The 24,103-nt window shown below is 34.2% G+C and overlaps 1 protein-coding gene across 1 annotated transcript; it reads right to left on the bottom strand.

Moving 5' to 3' along the window:
- Positions 1-18,378: 18,378 nt before the first annotated feature.
- LOC125237078 (pro-resilin-like) lies at positions 18,379-23,232 on the bottom strand. The gene is made up of 7 exons (XM_048144029.1): positions 23,197-23,232; positions 22,483-22,524; positions 21,924-21,979; positions 20,444-21,562; positions 20,045-20,189; positions 19,667-19,801; positions 18,379-19,152 (listed from the first exon to the last, which is right to left on the bottom strand). Exons 2-7 carry the CDS (start codon positions 22,486-22,488, stop codon positions 19,030-19,032), a joined length of 1,584 nt encoding a protein of 527 aa, XP_047999986.1. The 5' UTR covers positions 22,489-22,524; positions 23,197-23,232; the 3' UTR covers positions 18,379-19,029.
- Between the last annotated feature and the right edge of the window lie 871 nt (positions 23,233-24,103).

The raw sequence follows: 24,103 nt of genomic DNA, 5'->3' as shown, positions 1-24,103 counted from the left end.
AACGGTCTTCGAATGTAAGCAAAAGTTCGCCAGAAGGCGTGGCTAATTTATCATCTGGACAAGATGATGGGGCGTATTCATCTCACTTAATTAAAATAGAGATATATGATATGCAAACAATCAAAAACATCCCATCCACGGAACACTGGAAGCACGCGGACGTCAGACTGAAGTATTTTGCGTTGGAAGACGACTTGGAATTACAAAATACGCGAAATATTGTATATAATATTACAAAACAATTAGCTTCTAAGGACACATGTGTAAAATATTTTATAGATAATAAGAAACAGTGATAAATATAATTTTTAACGATAGCAGTAGGATAGTGTTAAAGTGTTTCACATTTCTTATCTTTCCTTTTTATGATTTAAGTAAATTTCCTTGTAAGATATTCTTTTGCATTGTTTCACATTAAAAATGACGAAAAGTGTTAAGTCGGTCCACTACATTTGTTAATATGTAATAACCCTCTTTGTTTTATAAAATGCGCTGTATACTCTTTATTGAATTACTTAACGCAGAAACTCAATGTGGGGAGGCGGCTTCGTTTGACAATGGATTCTCTGAACTGTGATGTTTATGATGCGGAACTTATAAGACTCTGTGAAGTAATCGAACTAGATGAAGAGTTATATGAAGCCGCCCGACTTGTGAGCCAATGTCACGGAGAGACGTAAGTTATTTCCACTTAAAATATTCATGTTCCTGCATGTTCAAACCATTTAACGAATACCTGCTTCATGTTGAGTTTTAACTTGTTATGACCGGATCTCGTTTCTACTTGTAGCGATTATTCCATTACCTGCTGAACAATAGGATAGTTTTTTAACGAGGTGATACTTGATCTTATTGTTACGTTGATGGTGAGGTGGGAGAGCCCACATATATAAACGGGGTATCTGAGATTGTTATCATTCAGTGTTTTACCACCGTGCTTCAATAATTGTAATACTTATTTGTGACGTTCATTTCCAAAATGGTTTTTACTTACTATCATATTGGTCCCACTTTACCTCGTGATAAGATTGCACAATTAAGTAAAGAATTTATTTTAAAATGTTTCCATAACAGTATAAGGCTCTGGTACACAGAAAATAAGTTACCTTCTACATTAGTGGAAGATTTTGATATTAAACCATACTTTACACCATGTAGTGGTCATTATATCAACGATTCCAAGAAGAAAACTGTATCTGAAGATGTAATTGACGGTGTTTTAATGATGCAAGCCTATTGTCAGCAGTGTCGAAAAGATTTGAGTTAGTATAAATGAAGTAACATTTAAATATTTTTAATTATATCTCGCATCAGAGTATTTATAAATGTATATGTTTTCGTTGTTTTAGATCTTCTCAAATAGGAGGTGGATTGAAAAGGTCGGCTACAGTTTTAGAGACAGAAGAAGAAGTATCTGTTAAGAAAAGTCGCCTAGCTGTTGAGCCTACATCATCAACGTCATCTAAACCAACCCCTTCTGTCATTGTAAGTACAAATAATAATGCTGAAATTGAATGTTCTGTATGTAAAAAGTTAGTGTCTAAAAGATATTTTAAAAATCATTTAAACAGTAATCTTCATAAAAATAATGTTATAAGATCTGACTTAGAATGGATTGATGTTCAATTAATTGAGAATGCGTTTAAGAATAGGGTGGCCACTTATAGAATACTACTTAATGAAAAAGTTTACCAACCTTTTACACCTGAAACTATTTTACAAAAGAATAGAGATAAAATCTTTGCATTATTGGATCGTTCCCTTAGTAATCATTTTGCATTGAAAGTTAACTTTATTCTAAATGCCGATTTTACACAAGAGAGCAAACAAATCAATAATACTTTTGATTTCCAATTATGTAACAATATTATTGATACTAGTAGCGACAAGGATGAAATTTTCGAGTCCGTGATTAAGGATATATTAACAAAATTATCTAACTTTGAAAGAAAAGACAGTGGGTGGGGTTTAGTAAAATTTAACTATCTAGATGTTAATGTTAACAAATTTAATCCGTTGCGCGGTTCTTCTTATATTGAGTTACCACGAGATATTCAAAATAAAAAAGCAGTTATTAATGTAAAAAATAGTGATCAAGAATGTTTTAGATGGGCAGTATTGTCAGGATTATACCCCCAACAAACCATCGTTCAAACTGTACTAAATCGTATATTGTTCATAAAATAAATTGAATTTTAGAGATTTAACTTTTCCAATAAAATTGGGGGATATTCCAAAATTTGAAAATAATAATAATATGAGCATAAACGTTTTTGGAATTGAATACAATTCTCAAAATAAAAAACATGATATAGTAGGACCATTGCATTTAACAAAGTGTAGAAAAGATATCCATTTGAACTTATTGTATATATCCAAAAATAGTAACGGACATTATTGCTTTATCAAAAACTTATCTAGATTAGTATCTAAGCAATTATCAAATACACAGCATGCTGTTCATATTTGCGATGGATGCTTATCCAACTTCACAACTCACGAAAATTTAATGAAACATCAAAAAAACGATTGTTTCCATGTTTGCACACATTTACCTTCAGAACAAGATAAAAAGAAAAACTGGTTCAATGAAAACGTTCCCACCAATGAAGTTACCTTCGATAATTACGAACGTAAATTAAGGGTGCCTTTTGTTGTTTATGCTGATTTTGAAGCCTTTTTAAACCCAATAGCAACACAGTCAAATAACCCTACAACATCTTCTACTACAAATATTCAAAAACATGAGGTATATAGTTTTGGATATTATATTAAGTGTTCTTATAATGATAAATTGTCTGTGTATAGAACATACAAAGGTAAAGATTGCACCCAGGTATTTATGAAGTACATAGAAAAAGATTTAAAAAGCATTTGTAAGAGGAATACTTTCGGAAAAACTCCATTGCCTTTATCCATTGAAAATAATAAACATATTGCTCAGAGTAGGACATGTTACATTTGTGATAGAAATTTAAATAGTGATTCTATCATTTCCTACAATTTCCATACTGGTCTTTACGAAGGCGTAGCACATACATTTTGTTCTGAAAAATACAAAGCACCTCAATTTATACCTGTATTTTTTCATAATTTGAGTAACTATGATAGTCATTTCATAGTACATGGACTTGGTTTGGTGGAAGGGGACATTGAATTGATTCCACAGAACAAAGAAAAATACATTTCATTTTCTAAGAAGTTACAAATAAATAATCGCACAATCAAATTGAGGTTTGTAGATTCACTTAAATTTATGCCCAGCAGTCTTGATAAACTAGCAAAAAACTTGTTTCCTAAACAATTTCATGAATTAAAATTGAATTTCACTTGTGAGGACGATTTTAAACGCTTATTACGAAAGGGTGTGTATCCGTATGAATACATGACATCATACGATTCTTTAAAGTTAACTGATCTTCCCTCTAAAGACAATTTTTTTAGTTCTTTGACTGATAGTCACATCTCAGAAGATGATTATAATCATGCAAAAGATGTTTGGTCCCATTTTCGTTGCAAAAATATGGGCGATTACTCCGATTTATACCTAAAAACAGATGTTTTGTTACTGGCTGACGTATTTGAAAATTTTAGAAACCTTTGTCTTAAGACGTATGGTTTAGATCCCGCTCATTATTATACTGCTCCAGGATTAAGTTGGGATGCAATGTTATTTACTACAAAAATAAAATTAGAACTCCTAACTGATATAGATAAAATATCATTCATTGCAAAAAATATTCGAGGTGGCATATCGCAATGTAGTAACAGATATGCGAAAGCTAATAATAAATTTATGGGTGATTTTGATTCAAACATACCATCGTCCTATCTTATGTATTTTGATGCAAACAACCTTTACGGATGGGCTATGTCTCAATGTCTCCCTACAGGTAAATTTGAATGGGTTCATGTAGATACAGACTTCAATATAGCCGATGACGCTGATCATGGTTTCATATTAGAAGTTGACCTCGAATACCCTAACGAAATTCATGACTCACATTCAGATTTACCATTCTGTCCTGAAAACGTTTGTTTGGGTAATTGTAAAGAAAAAAATTGATTCCTAATTTAAATAGAAAAACTAATTATGTAATTCATTATCGAAATCTAAAACAGTGTTTGAAGAATGGTTTGGTATTAAGTAAAATACATCGCATTCTTAAATTTCAGCAGTCTATGTGGTTAAAAAGTTACATAGATTTAAATACCCACATGAGATCGCTGGCATCATCTGATTTTGAAAAAGATTTTTTTAAACTAATGAACAATTCAGTGTTCGGTAAGACTATGGAAAATGTTGCAAAACGTGTAAACGTCAAATTATTAAATCACTGGGAAAATCGAGGGAAATCGCAAGGGGTTCAGTCTTTGATAGCTAGACCTGAGTTCCACAGTCTATCCATATTCTCAGAGAATTTAGTAGCTGTTCAATTGAAAAAAACTAAAGTCTTTTATAATAAACCGATTTATTTGGGGTTTTGTGTATTAGATATATCAAAAACTTTAATGTATGACTTTCACTACAACTACATGAAAATCAAATATCCTAACAAACTCAAACTTCTTTATACAGATACGGATAGTTTAATTTATCAAATTTTCACTGAAAATTTTTATGCAGATATAAAAAAAGATCTTAATTTCTATTTTGATACATCTGACTATCCTCCTATCAATAAATATAATTTCCCACTTATAAATAAAAAGCGATTAGGATTTTTCAAAGATGAAAATAATGGTAGAATTTTAAAAGAGTTCGTTGGTCTAAAATCTAAAATGTATGCCTTAGATGTTGAAAAATATGATGAGAATGATGACAAAAAAGGTAAATATGGTGTTTTATCAAAAGCTAAAGGAGTCAATGTATGTGTTACAAAGAAATTTACTCTAAATAATTTCAAAACATGTTTATTTAACAAAAATGTGCAACGTGCTCAAATGCTAAGATTTAAATCTATAAAACATGTAATATTCACTCAAAAAATTAATAAAATATCATTATCTCATGATGATACAAAACGTTACTTATTAGAAAACACTTGTGACACCCTTGCGTGGGGACATTGTAAAATAAAAAATAATTTAAATTTTGTCATGTAAATGACAGAACATTCAAATTCGAATTATTGTTTGTAATATATATTTTGTATGTAAATTTGAATAGTTAACTTAAATTTAATTGTAAATTATATTTTAATTAATTGTTTAATTTAACATTTATTCGTGTTTTGGCATAAGAATATTGTAAACATAGATTTATTGTTTTTTATGTTTAAATTTAAATTGGTGGTTGGGTATATAAAATGTAGCAATAGATTATAAAGAAAAGTGTTAATATCAGAATAAATATACATATTTTTTATCAGTTTTTTTTTTTACTCTACTTTAGTTTAAATAGTAATATGTTTATTGAATAGCACCATTTAATGTCTATCCGCATTCATATCAACACTGTTAAACATATTACAGCATTCAAAGATGATTCATTTTTATCATCCTTTCACTACCATTGTCGCAGGTCCCAGTGGGTGTGGCAAAACTCAATTTGTTACAAATTTTTTGAATAATACTAAAGAGATATGTAACATAGAATTTGATGAAATTATTTGGTGTTATGATGAAATGCAACCTCTTTATAATCTAGAAAATGTAAATTATAGTCAAGGAATACCAGATTTTTCAACTTTCGATGGGAAAAAACCTAAACTTCTAATAATAGATGATTTAATGAGAGAATCAGATGGACGAGTTGTTGATATTTTTACTAAAGGAAGTCATCATAGAAATTTAAGTGTTTTTTATATAACACAAAACATATTTCATCAAGGAAGAGGTCAACGTGATATTTCACTGAACACAAGCTACATTGTATTTTTTAAGAACCCTAGAGATAAAACTCAAATACGATACCTGTCACGACAAGTTTGTCCTGAAAACTCAAAATTCGTGGATGAAGCCTACAAAGATGCTACAAAGGATGCTCATGGTTACCTTATGATTGATCTGAAACAAAATACAAATGACATATGTCGTTTTAAAACAAAAATATTTCCATTTGATGGACATTGCACAGTGTATGTACCCAAAAAAGGATTTAAATATGATAAAAATCAACAAATTTTAGTCAGTTCTACATGATGCATGCAAGAGTAAACACATATAAACATTTATTAGAAGCATTGCACTTGCTTAAACCCAAATATCGTACTGCATTACTTAAATCTTGTGATGATGAAGAGATCAACATTATATGCGAGTGCATTTATAACGTTCTGAATGGGAAAATTCCTTTAGAAAAAAGGAAAAAACAAAGTTAAAAAAGTACAAAGACATATTAAGGAAATTAGTTTCAAAAGGTAAACATAAATTAAGAAAAACGGTTATAATTCAAAAAGGAGGTGCCTTTTTACCTATTATTTTAGGAGCAGTTCTAAGTGCCTTAGTTAACTCTTTATCATAAATAAACAAAATGGAAAACACGAAAAAAATGTTATTAGTTGAATCGGACTTTATTGAAAAGTTGAAACGCAATGAGAACCCTTCTGGAAATTCCTCATCTCGGCTAGATGAAGAGATGCAAAAAATTCTCAAAAGTAAAATGAACGATCGTGAAAAATGGATGCTTTATTCTCAAGCATTGCAGCGGTTTCTACATTTTATTGAAACAGATCGAAAACCGTTTAAGATACCTATAGTAATGGAGGGGTTCGATCAATTCAACAAAGAAAGTAATGATATCATAAATTCAAAGATACCCAAAAAGGAGGAGACAGAATATAAGGAATCAGCGAAAGGTGATGTAACTGAGATAGCTGCACCATCTTTGTTTAACACGACACCTGGTGAAATAAATCAAGAATCAATGCCGATCAGTCCATCAAAAATAATAGAGATATTACCTAAATCTTATGAAAAAAAGCTAGAACGCTATTAGATTACATTGTTTTAAGTAAACCTAAAATTTGGTGGAAGCAGACTGGTGAAGTTGTTATAAACAACCAGACTATTCAAAATAGCAATATTACTGATTTGGTGAGCGACACGGTTAGATGTCTTAAACGTCCTAAACCAATTGGCTGGGAAGTGTTTGCTTTACTTTTAAAAGATATCAAAGTTCCTAAGTCATGCATAGGTAATCCTACAAATTTAGCATTGATTAATGACACTCCTTTGATTGAGCCCTTTACCCCTCTACTTCTATAAGAACACGAGCCTCGTTAGATAAAGAAAACAACACATCTACTCCTCTTACTACACGAGTACAAAAATCATCTGCAAAAACTATAAATTGGGAAAGATGGACTCCTTATTAGATATTAACAGAATCTACTATGATATCTCTCATCCCGCTGGTTATAGCAGTTTAAATAATTTAACAAAGGAAATGAAAGGTCAAATGAATAAAGAAGATGTAAAAAAATGGTTACAATCTCAAGACACGTATACACTACATAAACCTGTTCATAGGCGGTTTACTAGAAACAGATACATTCTATCTAACTTTAATGAACTTTGGCAAGCTGATTTGAGTGACATGAGTACATATAGTCAATTTAATGATGGTTACAAATATATTCTTTGTGTTATCGATGTATTCAGTAAATATGCTTTTGCAAGAGCCATGAAGAAGAAGGATTCAGCAACAGTTAAACATTGTTTTGAAAGCATATTTACTGAAGCCAACTCAGTTCCTCGTCATATCCAATCTGATAAAGGTACGGAATTCGTTTCAAAGGTGGTAAGAGATTATTTCAAAAGTAAAAATATTAATTATTATACCACTAATAACCCTGATATTAAAGCAAGTATAGTAGAAAGGTTCCAGAGAACTCTTAAAACGAAAATGTGGCGTTACTTCACTCATAAGAATACATATAATTACATAAATGTTCTACAAGATCTTCTTTATTCTTACAACCACAGCTATCATTCAAGCATAAAAATGTGTCCAGTTGATGTTAACTCTAATAATATTATGACTGTTTGGTGTAATTTATATGATCGCAATACAGATAGACAAATCTCACCAGAAACTGCAAAACTAAACGTAGGAGATCATGTTAGAATCACTAAATACAAACATATATTTCAAAAAGGTTACGAAAGTAATTGGAGTGATGAAATATTTATAATTAATTCAATTATTAAAAGATCTCCTCGGATTGTTTATACACTAAGGGATTTGGAAGGCGAACGCATAATTGGGACGTTTTATTCAAAAGAAATACAAAAAGTAACTTACCTCCTCCAACGAGTATAAAATTGATAAAATATTACGTTCACGTCGAGTTGCTGGCAGAAAGGAAATACTAGTGAAGTGGCAAGGTTATCCTAATAAATTTAATTCTTGGATACCTGAATCAAGCTTAAAGAAAATATGAGTGATAATAGCTTTTATTTAACTTTGTTAAGTAATAGTTCATCCGATTATTACACAGATAATACGACTGCACATTTTTTAACAAAATTACCAAAGACCATTAAATTGGATGGAGAATGGGTAGTTGGTTTGGTGGAATTTCAATACCCTTGTTCTATGTATAATGTACAAGAGCATGAAAACATAATTTATATAAAGAAAAAGTGTTTTCGCCTGCTGACAAGACTTCAAAAATTGTGGATATAAAAGCTCATATACCAGCCACTACTTACGATAATATAGATCACTTTCTTCAAGCGTTTAATGAAAACCCTCAGTTAAAAAATAATGTTAAATTTCGTTATGATGAACTAACAAAAATGATAGGAGTAACAACATCAAATAAAGATATCACTTCTATCATAACAACTCCAATACTAAGTCTTCAAATGGGTTTTAAACCAAGAACAAATTTGAAACAAATCACATTGGGAAAAAACCCAGCAAATTTATATTTAGGTTTACCATCTCAAATATTTGTTTATACAGATATCATTCATCCACAAGTAGTTGGAGATGTTATAACATCGTTACTTAGAATAATACCTTTAGATCCAACTAAGTTCATTTATGGAGCTTATAAAACACATATTTTCTCACCTGCTCACTATGTACCAGTTTTACGAAGAGAGTTTGATACAATTGAAATAGATATAAGAACAACAACCGGTGTCAGAGTACCATTTCAATTTGGGTCTTCTTGCGTGAAACTACACTTTCAACGTGTAAAATGATGTATAACAGATCATCAACCTCTTGTCCTTACGAACATTATTATTCACACCAAGCCGGCTCTGGTGTAGGAATTGTCTATAAGGGAGTTCCATATCAAAGAGGACATGGTATAGGCAGTTTTTTGGGAGGACTATTTAGATCCGTACTCCCTTTATTATCTAGTGGTTTAAGAACCATTGGAAAAGAAACTTTAGGAGCAGGAGTTGGACTCTTATCTGATATGGTAAATGCTCGCCCTATAGACAGTTCCATACGATCACGATTCAAGGAAGCAAGTGCAAACCTGAAAAGAAAGGCCGATGAAAAAATTGATTCCCTTATGTCAGGATCTGGGTATAAAATGTCCAATAAAAGAAGGGAACCGCTCATTGCTCTAAAAGCATCGCGACGAAGAGGAAGTAAAAAATAAAAAAGATATAAATAACGATATATTTTCAAACTAAATAATGTCATTTTTACATAATCATTCATGTGAGTGTGCGAAATCTGAATTAGATATATTTGCCCTTCCATCAACTCAAACAAGTATTGAAAGCGGACAGTGGATTCATTATAAACCAATTTCATCTTTAAGCGATGACGGTCCAATCGAATTTCAAGTACCTGGATCAGGTGATGACTACATAGATCTATCACACACAATGATACACATTACTGCTAAAGTGTTGAACCAAGATGGTACTAAATTAAAAGCAGATGCTGCAGTTGGACCCACCAATAACTGGTTACATTCTCTTTTTAATCAACTTGATGTATATTTAAATCAAAAACTCATATCACCACCAAACAATACATATGCCTACCGTGCTTATATGGAAAATCTTCTCAACTACGGACCAGCAGCCAAAACAACTCATCTTACTTGTGGATTGTGGTATGAAGATACGCCGAGCTATATGGATACTGTTGACGTTAACAACAAAGGGTTTAACAAAAGGCTGGAATTTATCAAGGAGAGTAAGGAAGTAGAAATGATTGGTCATTTACATGGTGATATATTTAATCAAGAGAAATTCTTAATAAATGGTGTAGAACTACGTATTAAGTTAGTTCGCTCAAAAGAATCATTCAATCTTATTTGCCACCAAGATAAAAAATTCAAAGTACAAATAATGGATGCCAGCCTCATTGTAAGGAGAACGAGAATCAATCCTAGTGTTTTGTTAGCCCATCAAAAAGTATTAGCCACAACAACTGCGAAGTACCCCATTACGAGGGCAGAAGTTAAGGTTCTCACAATACCAACGGGGGTTCAGGGTAAAACATTAGATAATATATTTCTCGGACAAATTCCTAAAAGATGTATTATTGGATTTGTATCAAATTCAGGTTTTAATGGTAATTTAGCATTAAATCCGTTTAATTTTCAACATTATAATATGAATTCATTTAGTTTGTTCGTAGATGGTCATGAAGTTCCTTCTAAAACATTACAACCTTCATTTAGTTCTGGTACAATAGCAGCAGCATATCACACTCTATTTTCTGGAACTGGTATTCATTTCCATAACGAGGGTAATGGAATAAGCAGAACAGATTTTGGTCAAGGTTATTGTTTATTGTGTTTTGATTTAACTCCTGATTTATCTGCTAATTCAACTTCACACTGGAATCTTGTTAGACATGGTAGCGTTCGGATAGAAGTACGTTTTGATTCCGCTCTAACTAGTACCATTAATTGTATTGTGTATGCAGAATTTGATAATATAATTGAAATAAATAAAAATCGTGATGTATCTGTAGATTACAATAGTTAAGAAACATATAAATACCCCGTTCTCTTTAATTTATTTTATTTGGAATTCATCATTGTTTGCATGATCATCAATAATTTGTATATGTTACTTAACTATGGATACTAAAGAAATTCAATTTTGTATGAGGAAACTAAACCCATCGTTTAATTCAAATGTTTTTGCTGCCAACAAAATACCTATTCGGGTTAATCTACCTACCTTTATTGTCAGTAATTTGGACCCTGATTCAAAACCGGGTTCCCATTTGGTTGCTATACACATTGATGTAAATGGTGTAGGTGAATATTTTGACTCCTTTGGCAGGAAACCTTCCGGTTATCATAAGTCATTTCTAGATAGAAATACGAGACGGTGGTTTTACAATAATAAATCACTTCAAAACCATTTCACTTCTGTTTGTGGTGAATATTGTTTAGTTTATTTGTATTTTAAGTTTCATGGAAAATCTATGAAACATATGCTTAACTTGTTTTCTGATAATTCTTTATGTAATGATCTAGTATTACGAAATATGTTTAAGACCTTTTTGTGAAATAAATAAAAATACGTGTACTGGTAATAATGATTTTTATTTTGAATTCTCACATAGTAACCTTTATAAAACTACAGACATTTGACACCATTTTATTTCTTATTTATTTTGTTTGGAATGTGAAACAATGCAAAAGAATATCTTACAAGGAAATTTACTTAAATCATAAAAAGGAAAGATAAGAAATGTGAAACACTTTAACACTATCCTACTGCTATCGTTAAAAATTATATTTATCACTGTTTCTTATTATCTATAAAATATTTTACACATGTGTCCTTAGAAGCTAATTGTTTTGTAATATTATATACAATATTTCGCGTATTTTGTAATTCCAAGTCGTCTTCCAACGCAAAATACTTCAGTCTGACGTCCGCGTGCTTCCAGTGTTCCGTGGATGGGATGTTTTTGATTGTTTGCATATCATATATCTCTATTTTAATTAAGTGAGATGAATACGCCCCATCATCTTGTCCAGATGATAAATTAGCCACGCCTTCTGGCGAACTTTTGCTTACATTCGAAGACCGTTTCAAGGTTTTACACTGCTTTTTAGGTCGTTCAAAGAAGCTGTCAATATTATTTCCAGGACGTTTCTTTGCGAGGGCTTGCTTAACTTTGAAACCAGCTGTACCTTCCTCATCGGTTGAATCACCCTGATTTTCCGGGTAGTAATAGTTCTTGAAAGTATTTTCAGAGAACTGAAACAATGAAAGACAATATTTTAAACACTATTAACAATTCTATTAATTAAATACAAAGAACACTAGACGAAACAATATTATAAAAAGGCAATATGGGTTACAGTAATTTAAAAAGAAAAACATACTCACGTCCATTGTTGGATCTGTCTATAAACACTTCACTTTTGAACGCACACTCCACTTCTCTATATACCACACTAGATACAAGGAGCTCTGGTACAGAAGGCTGCCTCTACAGGAATACTTATTCAGCCTCGACTCTCTTTGGCTTTTATACTCGTAATATGGTAGAGAGCAGGGGAACGTACCATAAATCTTGTTTCAACCAGTTCATCTTATACCTGAACGCAAACAATAAACTTTTTGTCATTTTACAATACAATAAACATCTATAATAAAGCAACTAAGTTGTTACAATAATAAATTCAAGTCACAAGAATTACCGGTGCGTTAGTCTAAAACATGTTTACACCAGTTAATGCTCTTTGTTAAATATGAATAGAAAGTATCATGCCTTGACATGTTCGTCGAAGGATCTCTTTACCCAAAACCCGAATTATTCAAATAAGCGGAAACAATAAATATATATTATCTTTAAAAATGCACAAAAGACATTTTTATTCACATAGAATTAGCCTTAAACATGTTTTAACCGGTTCTCAGTTTCTCACGTCGTAACAAGTTTATTGAAAGTATGCATTCTCTTAAACAATACACAAGTCATAAAAAATAATAATAGACATAGGTAAGTAAATTATTCAAAGAAGGTACAATAAATAAAGCAATTAAGCAAAAACGCAACTTCACAAAATTACCGAGGTTTATTCAGATACAAAACATTGAAATATATGTAAAAAAAGAAAGTTTGATAAGATGGGAAATTAACTTTTATTAAGACGTAATCAAAAAATTGACTTATTAATCATATGTACAAATTTGGTAATACAACAAAGAGATGTATGATAGTAATAGGTATAAGATATCATAAATATTCGAGAAAAAGAAAGATACGCTAGATAGGATCGTTAAGTTTAGGTATTTGGATAAACTTAAATGTAACTCAGAAGTTCTTAAGTTAAAACGTAATTATAATACATTTCATAAATACCTACATTTATAGAAATAAAAGTAAAAGTAGGTGAAACTCAGTTAGGTTTCATAAAGGTAAGTCTAGACTACTTAGGTTAACTAAGAGTAGGTTTTAATTAAATTTGGTTAGGTTACGAATGGAAAAGTTAGGTATTTTAATTAGGTTAGGTTAGGTTAGAATCGCAATCCATATGATTACAAAGTTATACTAAAAATTAATTATAAAATACCTATCAGTATGAGACACAAGGAAAAGGTGTGCATGACACTGCCAGGTAGCTGGGTAGGGTAACAATGGTCTAGCGCCGAGTCCAGATCGAACAATAGAAAGGGTCGGTAATCCTTTTGTGACCGTCGTGCACAAGGTTTATTGTGTAAAGAACGTATTCTGTAAATACTAGAAGGAGGCTTCTGAGAGCGTCGAGACCCAGCGCAATGAATCTAAATGGGGGGCTATTAGTTTTTTTTTTTTTTTTTTTTTTTTTTTTTTTTTTTTTTTTTTAGGTTCAGTAAGACCATGGATGGGCGGTGGTGGGGTCCTGGGAGCAGGCCCCAGACCCGGGCTGGTAACGGGGGTACCCTACTACTCGAGTGGTTCAAAAAGTGGAATCTTGAGCGTTGCGAGAGTTTCAAGGCACGAAGGTTACATACAAAATTTTTCACCACACCAACACCAACAAAATACTGACTATAAAACATCAAACTAAATCATGCAAATCGTGTTAGTCTAAATCAATATATAATAAATCAAATCTATCAATTTGTTCAATATTTATAATTCAAAATCATCATATAAAGGTAGGTAATTTCTACCAGCCAGCTCAAATATTAAGTTAAAATTTGTATGAAATTACTTTGCACTCTTGTGGATAAAATGCAATTTTGCTATCTGTGTTCGAATAGCAAAGTAAGCCTTTATTAGTTGGTGTGGTGAAAAAGTTTTTACTTGTACGTTTTTAGTATAAACGTTTATTTGTTTTTGCTATGTTGTGGATTGTTTTATGAAATAGAACATAAGGTAACGGACCCAATCATGGAAAGTTTAAGAAAAAAAATCGCCTGTTTTTGATATTTCACTGATAAATGTAAAAATTCTACCGCTAAGCGCGTTAAATCTTGAATGTTCTATCCTTCTTTTACATTTCAAGCGTATTGCAGAATAGATACTCCACAGAACTAAATCAAGATTTAGTTCTGTGAGATACTCCTATTGGTTTCTTCATAGTTAACAAATTAAAACTAGGTGTTTTTTCTCCAATTATGGACGGCAGTTCTCCAGTAATGGATCCCCCATTATGGACAGTGAAATAAGTTCAAAATTTTACTTTTAAAGCCAACTGATACTTAATGAGTCAATTTTATATACCATAAATAAAATTAGTTTGGGTTATTTTAACATAGGATTGTCTCTTCTAAATTTTGGTTTTGTAAATTGTTCCTTGTCCATCATAGGAGGTACGCAGTTTTCCGGTTCCAGTAATGGACACTCGCAAAATAACGCTATTTCTGTATATCTTTGGACCTACAAACTAGTATCTTTTATACCTTATCTCATGCTTAATGCAGTAAGTAAAATTCATTCAAGTTTACATCGAGTATTATTTTTTTATTATTTTATACATGAACTCAACTCTCTTAGCAACATTACTAAGAATTCACCTTGATATTTTTTTCAGTAAACTGGTGAATTTTACCTTGCCGCCAAATCCTTCAGAAATAACCGAAACTTCAAAACTAAACACAACTCTAGTTTATGGTACATCGCCGTCAGTTTTTAGAAACTAATTTTAGATACTTATTTTTAAGGATTTGTGTTTTTTTGTCCATAATGGCATCATCGTCCATTATAGAGTATTTTACATTAAGCCTTGCGAAAAAAGGCATCAAAAGAAGTTTGTCAAAAGTTACCTTTTGTGATGTTTTCCCATAATCAGTAAACGCCAATTTCGGTAATTTTAAATCGAGAGAAGGTCATTACCAGCAAAGACCAGGCCTATGATGCTATCAATTTTATCATTTATCCAAATAGATAAAGCATCCGTCACGTTCTGGCAAGTATGTCAGTGTGAGAGTGACAGATTTCTTATCCACGTGGATAAATTGCAAGCATAATAGCCCTGCTGAGGAGAGAAGGGAGAAAGAAAAACATGCGATAGTTGTTAGTATTTGTTTGTATTTGTTTATTTGCTAAACAGATTACAATAGTACTTATCATCAATCTTCATACTTAGCATCAAATAGTACTTATCATCTTATACTCTTATACTCACATCTTATACTTAACATCAAATAGTACTTATTATCATCCTGATGATTTAACATCTCAGGCATAAACTAGTATCCTCGAGTAATAAATTGATTCTGAAACATGTAGAGTTGTAGACTTCAACGCGCTGTCGAAGACTTTTAAAGGACCGACACAGACAGACTGCAAGACTACAACTTATAAATGCGAACTCGTTCACTGCTGTAGGGGGTCTTAAAACCTCTTACGAATTGACTTAATTACCCCAGCGAAGGTGTTAATGCTTCAGTAAATCAACCTTGTTCCTCCGTCCCCATTTCACAAAGGACCACCAGACAATCGGCAATGCGGCATCGCTTCACGGTCAATATTTCGAAAATACGCACTAAGCGTTTCGCTTCAACATTTCTTTTGTGAACCGCCAAAGAGTGGAATGCCCTGCCTGAGTCTGTGTGTTTGGTATCTCATAGGTAAGCGTGCTCCACCGTAGACCGCATCATCACTTACCATCAGGTGTGATCGTGGTCAAACGTCAGCTATACGAATTAAAAAAAAAAACTTGGCCCATATAGGTAGTACTTATACCTCTACTTATCCTATTTAGTCCAATGGGTTATATGGATCATAGGTACAGGTACTTGACTGCTAATCCAATCAGCTCTTTTATTTTACTAGCCTTAGGCCGTTTTCACATTATCCGATCCGATATCGGATGTCGGAAGGATTTCAATGAAAAAAATCCAAGATGGCGCCTGTAATGTATGGGATATCGGTCCGATATCGGATCGGATAATGTGAAAACGCACTTATGGTACTTATGGCCACAGACGAGCCGAGGCAATTATGGTTAATAAGTGGCGCCCTCGGGCCTTAGTGCGTTTTCATATTATCCGATCCGATATCGGCTGTAGGACGCCCTCTTGGATTTTTCATTGTAATCCTTCCGACATCCGATATCGGATCGGATAATGTGAAAACGGACTTAGGATACAGGAAAGACTGAAATTTATTTTTATGTATTTTTTTTCATTTAATTAAATTTAAAAAGGTTAGGTTATAAATTAAAAAAAAACACTCATAAAAACGTTTATTCCTTTTCCTCTTTCGCACTGAAATCATTTTTTTAAGTTTAGGTATAGAACTATAAAATATGTATTATGTATGTATACACGGTGAAATTTAATCGGTAATCAGGAGTTGAAAAATATTAATTATTAACATAAATGGAATTCAATACGCGAGGTCTCATCAAATTTACTTCACTATCTAATTAATAACAGTTAATGATATCAAAGGGAAGTGAAGTAGGGGCACCTGCCAAGGAAAATACTTCCCGCACCAATGTGGATGAAGAGGGGTTCACATTGGTGGAAAAGAAAGGCAAGGCGCGCAGAGCGGCTCGCAAGACTATGTGTGGCTCTGCGGAACCGGTGAATTCGGCTCTACGGATTGCCACACCGAGTAGGGCGCTCTACGTGTCTCGCCTGCACTACTCCGCCATGGCTGACGAGGTGGTGGACTACGTTCTTCGGAAGACTGGCTACACGCTGAGGGTGCAACAGCTGCAGTCGCGTCACTACGTGCACTTCAGCTCGTTCGTTGTGCGCGTGCCGCGGCCGCTGCAGGACACCATCGCGAGCGCAGACTTCTGGCCGAAAGGTGTGGTTTTTCAGCGGTTCCGGGGCAACCTGCCAAATCCCACACCGGGGCAAACGACGCAACGGAGCCACGCTGTGACGTCATCGCCCAAATCAATTGTTTAATTTTATTTTTAATTTTGTTCCCTTTATTTTCTCTCTTTTTTAGGGTTCCGTAGTCAACTAGGAACCCTTATAGTTTCGCCATGTCTGTCTGTCCGTCCGTCCGTCCGTCCGTCCGTCCGTCCGCGGATAATCTCAGTAACCGTTAGCACTAGAAAGCTGAAATTTGGTACCAATATGTATATCAATCACGCCAACAAAGTGCAGAAATAAAAAATGGAAAAAAATGTTTTATTAGGGTACCCCCCCTACATGTAAAGTAGGGGCTGATATTTTTTTTCATTCCTACCCCAACATGTGATATATTGTTGGATAGGTATTGAAAAATGAATAAGGGTTTACTAAGATCGTTTTTTGATAATATTAATATTTTCGGAAATAATCGCTCCTAAAGTAAAAAAAGTGCGTCCCCCCCCCCCCTCTAACTTTTGAACCATATGTTTAAAAAACATGAAAAAAATCACAAAAGTAGAACTTTATAAAGCCTTTCTAGGAAAATTATTTTGAACTTTATAGGTTCAGTAGTTTTTGAGAAAAATACGGAAAACTACGGAACCCTACACTGAGCGTGGCCCGACACGCTCTTGGCCGGTTTTTGTTATCTAAGTTTCGTGACGCATTGGTTTTACTGTAATGTCATGTAAACATGTTTTTAATAATAAATAAATCATTGAAATTAGGTAATAGCCAACACATTAACGCGTACTACGCGATGGCGGGGAATTTGACAGACCAGACGTGTGTGATTTATAAAGTTGACAATGACAAATTGTCAGTTTTCAGCAGTTTAATGTTTACATTTTTTTGCTATGACCCCTATGACCAATATTACTTACTTGCGAAAGAGGTTTTGAACTCATTTAACTTACGCCGCTGGTAGGGTGACAATAAAATTCAAATAAAAATTAATTTAACTGTTTTAAATTAGGTATGATAAAAATAACTTAAATTCATGTAAGTGCCACATAAATGTAATCGCCATCGATTACTGAATAAGAAAAATTGGTTCCTGATTATCGATTAAATTTCACCGTGTATAACGTACATTATAAATAAGTAAGGAAATTTAAAGTTGAAAACTATAGTTTTTTGGGTTTTACTTTAATTAACGAACAAAATAAAAAAAAGAAATAACGTCAATAAATTTATTTGCACTAAATTATCACTACATCACAAGCAACTTACAATCTATGAGGTACTTTTTTTATGCATTTTTTTATTTGCTATAAAATAATAAATAAATGAGTATTTCGCTAGTCGTTCGTAAAATTCGTAACAAAAATTGCAAACAAAACATTCCGAAGCGATTTCAATTTTAAAAGTCTATACAATTAAATTTTAAGTTTATTAAACAGCATGAATTAGGTATGAATTGCTTTATTAAACTTATTTGATTTTGGAACGGACTTTTAAAACTGAACTTCGAGTAACCATGGTAACGCATTCCGATCCGAAGCCAAAGTGACCATTTAGATCTAATATTTTGTGGGCAATCGATATGATCATTAAGTTCCTGTATAATATTTTGACGGCAGTCATATTCAACTAATACTCGTACTTAGATAGTCAAGATGTGTTCGTTTTTCAGATACCCGAAAGCAATACAGTGACAAAGGCAAACTGTTGAAAAGTAGCAGCCCCGCACCTGAGGGGCTTCGTCGACTCAGCGAATGAGACCATGCACCTCTCAAAATATCTGCCTGGGAATTTGACGGTCTACTTGATTTCCCAATGTATTAGTTGATGTCTCAATGAGTCACTCTGGTCTGGTTTTTGTGGTGGTTAATAAGGTCCGTCAGCGGAGCGCCCGATGTTGTTGGCATTGTCGTCGTAGCCCCCAGTCTCTGCTGGCTCCACGGAGATGCGGGGCTTGAAACCACGCTCGTCGGCCTCATATTCCACCACCTGTGGAATTACAATGTTGTTTTTAACACTTCTAAAATATTTCCAGCAAAGAGCTTAGCCACTTCCATAGAATGGGTGAAGATCGGGCGTTCATAAGAGCCCACTTGAGTCTAAGTCGTCCTAATCATCCTAAATATCGTTCGGCAGATGCAGAGGTAGACCTTCGTGAGCTTGAAGTCAATGAAAACTGACAAAATACCGCTCTAGATCGAGTATAGATAGTGACGTGGAGCCTAGACTCATTTTGGGTCATCGCATGGTAAGTAAAGTATGGGATGCAATACACATGCCTATAGCTTGCACAACTGGCTTGCCAGGGACGTACAAAATTACTGGCAAATGAACTGACATGCAAATATTTTGTACGTTGTAGCAGAGAACATAAATTACTAAAATCCATCCAGGAAAGTGACTATCGAGATTCGAAGTCTCCTCAACCGTGTTCTTTCGGTTTCTAGGAGTCCTTCCAAAGTCACTGCTAAATTCAAAATCTTTTATTATATTCAGTGTTTACCTGTTTAGTGCCATCAGGTAGAACGACGAAGTAGCTGCCTTCAGCGCGGTTCTCCTGCCTGGTTTCCGAATGCCCGAAGTCGCTGCCGGATTCGAAGTCGTTCACTTTGTAAGCAAAGTCGTAGTTCGCTGGCTCCTGAAATAATTTAAGATCCGTTAATATCAAATCATACCGTAGACAGTTTAAGAGTATTTTGCTATAAAGCTCTTAGTACTCTAAGAGTAATTATATTTCTAGATATAATAATAGTCTTACATTCTTCTTCTATCAATAGGTATTTACTAAGAAAACCATAAACAATTTTTTACCAAGGCTTGAAAATTTGCGTTGTTCCAACTCCCCCTAACGATACGACAGGTAAGATACAAATAGACAAACCTGGTTCTGCAGCTCATCGAGGGCTCCCCTGGCGTACCCGTAACCCTGGCTGGAGAGAGAGTCGTATTGCTCAGGGACGCCGTATTGTTCGGAAGGCATGGAGTCGAAGGCGGAGGGAGCACCGTATTTGGAGGACGGGGATGACCTGAAACAAGATGATGCCATTTTTAGTAAAGTATATTAGAGAAAATGTTTACCTAAAGAACTGTCGTCAGTAATACAATGCTTATAAGAACTTACTTACTCTTGACCTGCTCAAGAAAGATTGTAATACTCTGAATTTTATTTAGTTAAGGATAAGACACACCCCTTTAGATGAATGCTTTTATTAGGACGTGAAAGAATCATTGTCAGATTCCCTAACTTGTATCAAAAAGTAATAGGTGTCAGTATACTAACCTTGAAGAAGCGTAAGACGAAGCAAAAGCACCAGTCTTCAATCCAGCAGCCCTGCTGTTCGGCGCTCCATACGTATCAGACAGACTCCTGGCAGCCGGCGCTCCATAGGAATCTGACAGACTCCTGGCAGCTGGCGCTCCATAGGTATCAGACAGACTCCTGGCCGCGGGCGCTCCATAGGAATCCGACAGACGCGCGCTGGCAAACGAAGAACCACCCTTATGTTGGGAGTAGGAGTCAGAAGACCTGGCATTAGGAGCACCATAAGTAGACGAGGGGGCAGAGAAACCGGAACGGCCTTTCGCGGATTTGAAAGAGCTTCTTCCAGAGAAACCAGATCGGGTAGACGGAGCACCATATTCTTGAGATAAAGAGTTGCGGAAAGAGCTACGAGCAGGGGCGCCGTATTTAGCAGAAGGGGATCCGAAGCTTCTAGCAGAAGGGGCACCATATTCCTCAGAAGGAGCTGAGCGGAAATCTTGAAGACCAGTCAAGGGAGCTCCGTAAGAGTCAGAAGGGGTATTTCTGAAGGCAGGTGCACCGTAAGTGTCTGAAGGTGCGTTTCTTAGTCCAGGTGCTCCGTATTCCTGGGAAAGTCCGCGGGAGAAGTCTTGGGAAGGCGCGCCATAGGTGGAAGACAAGCCACGAGCACTGGGGGCGCCATACCCTTCAGAAGGGCTTCGGGCACTTGGTACTCCATATTCTTGAGACAATCCTCTAGCGCTGGGGGTGCCATACTCTTGCGAGAGTCCTCTAGCGCTTGGGGCTCCGTATTCCTGAGAGATCCCTCTGGCACTTGGTGCCCCATATTCTTGTGATAGACCTCGAGCGCTAGGAGCTCCGTATTCCTGAGAAAGGCCCCTAGCACTAGGGGCACCGTACTCTTGAGAGAGACCTCTAGCGCTTGGCGCCCCATACTCTTGGCTGAGGCCTCTGGCGCTTGGAGCTCCGTACTCCTGGCTAAGCGCTCGAAAGCTTGGTGCCCCGTATTCCTGAGATAGGGACCGGGTAGAGGCCCCAGGGGCTCCGTATTCGGTGGAGAGAGATCGGCCGAGGTTGGAATTGTGGGAATGACCATGGCTGTGGTCGTGGCTTGATCGAGCCGCGGCGTAACCGTCGCTGAAATTAATTGAGAAATACGTTAGTTTTCAAATAATAATGTTACTAAATGTACTAAATATTCCATTAGTTTTCTATCAGATTAAAATTCAGCACGATGAGCATAGCCTGACTCGACAGACAATGCAATTTTAAAGTGTCTCCCATAGCGTTCTTAACACATAAAATTTTGATAGCAAGAAAACTTAGTTTGGTTTATTTGACTGTACGTGGACTACTTCTACAAAACTTAGAATGTTTATTTTCATTTGTTTTGTTAGAGTCATTTTCAATATTGTATTTTTTTCTTCTAATAGGTAAATATAATTTCGTATATATTTTCAAAATATAAAGTATTCATTAGACATATTAATCAACTTACCCGAGAGGAGCTTCGGCAGCCGCTAGCGCCAGTAAACAAATCAAAGGAACAAACGCCTGAAATAAAACAAAAAATCACTGTTAATTAATTGCAAATTAAATTTTAAAGAATATTCAATAACTTAAATATAAGTAAGATTAGCAAAGTCGTGAATAGGGAACTTGACAGCAGTTAAAATAAAATATTTTATACCACGCGCAAAATAAAGCATCAGATAATTATAAGAAAAACATGGACAGGAGTTATTTTTAAATCCAATTTCTATTTAATAGGTCAGGTAGAAATATATAAAGTAACTGAGTTGACCGTGACGTCACTCAATTCGATTTCATATAAATTCCATATTAGCAAGTCGTTCAAATTCGTTTTGACAGTTCTTAAAAAGAAGCTGATTTGACTAGGAGGCAAGTAGCCTGTTATTACGTAAAGTACTCTTTAAAAAACTAAAAATAATTTAGTAGGTACTTGTTTTTCTTTCTACTCAGTTTACTTAATAAATAAATAAAAAAGAAATAATAAATAAAAGGAAATATTGCATTCAATGGAAATTATAAATTACCTTCATGTTGTTGCTCTGAGATCAAAAATGTATGTAAAATATCTGGAAAAAAAAATATTATTACAACATAACTCTCCTAAGAGTTTTGAATGATTCACGGTTATTTTCATTAGACTTATATTGACCGGTATATAGACCGTGATTACCTTTTGATTTTTGTCGAGCTCCCGATATTTCGACGCAGTTGCATGCATCATATCGGGAGCTCGACAAAAATCAAAAAGGTAATCACGGTCTATATCTCGGTCAATATAAGTCTAATAATTCTCCTAAATTTTAATGATTTAGATACGAGTACGTATTGGATTAATGTTTTATAAATAATCAACAAAACAAAAGAGTATTAAAACCTGTGGTGGCTAATATTACATGGCTAAGAGAAGTTATCCTTCAGCCAACTTAAGACACTACTAAGAGTATTTATGATGTGAAAATTATAATAAAAAATACAACATAAACTTTTTTTCAGATAATTTTAATGAACTGTAAGTGTATTTATTTTCCGTGGTAAATAGTTTTTTTACGTAATTTTTTAATTAGTAATTAAAGAACTTTTATATTTACTTTTGATTCTAGTGGATTTCTTTAATAAGTTGATAAGGATTTTAACTAAAGTCCTATAGTAGGTATACTATATAGATGTTTGATTATACATCTTACAATTTCTCGGACACTCAACTTTGTATCCACTTTTTGACCACATATTGAACCTACCTAAAAGTTTAGGAGACACAACACGTTGTAAGACAAACTGTCGAATGTGTCAATCCAAACTTACTCTGCCTATTTATACAACGAACTTAACAATGACAAAAACCACCAACCATTTGCGTTTTTGAAACTTAAAACCATTCCATTTTAATCTCTATCACTTCGTATTAAGATCCTCTTAGATTTAAACAAATGGTATACAGAAATTCAACAATGAAAATTCGATCAGTACTCGAAGCAATTTTGAAAATGGAATGTAGATGAATTTTGAATCTTACTGCGTCTTATAACGGTCACAGTAAGCGTTGTCTATTGGCAAATAGTGTGGTTTAACAATAAGTACGTGACAAACTTTCAAAAGCGCTTTTTAAACTCATGTCTCTTTGATTTTTAGCTTTAAAGCTTTGTGTTAAAGTTGCACAGTAAAGTTTTCGGGTGAATTCGAGGATTCATTGTAGATGAACCTTCGTGGCACCATAGTAATGATATGGTCCATCAAGATTGTATTGATCGCGGCAAATCATCAAGTTGTAGCCTTTAGGTGACATATTTATTAGGTTGGGTACGAACTTATTAAGTGATAGTTTAATTATAACCTCTTTTATGAAATAACTTAAACTTTGAATACCTGATGATTCCTGAAGTCCTGAAGAAAGGCCAGGACAAGATAAAGAGAACTCTTAATTGTCGAACATACATATTATTATTAGTTAGAACCGAAAAACGCTGGCAGCTATTTTTATTACAACTTAAACTGTAAAAGCTAAATGTGACTCAAACCACGTTTTCACATTATCCGATCCGATATCGGATGTCGGAAGGATTTCAATAGAAAAAATCCAAGATGGCGCCTGTTATGGGATATCGGTCCGACATCCGACATCGGATCGGATAATGTGAAAACGTACTA

Source organism: Leguminivora glycinivorella, chromosome 20, assembly GCF_023078275.1.
Source record: "Leguminivora glycinivorella isolate SPB_JAAS2020 chromosome 20, LegGlyc_1.1, whole genome shotgun sequence".
In the NCBI taxonomy this organism is placed as follows: Eukaryota; Metazoa; Arthropoda; class Insecta; order Lepidoptera; family Tortricidae; genus Leguminivora; species Leguminivora glycinivorella.
The sequence above is the reverse complement of the archived record's forward strand: the minus strand, read 5'-3'. Positions and strand labels throughout refer to the sequence as shown.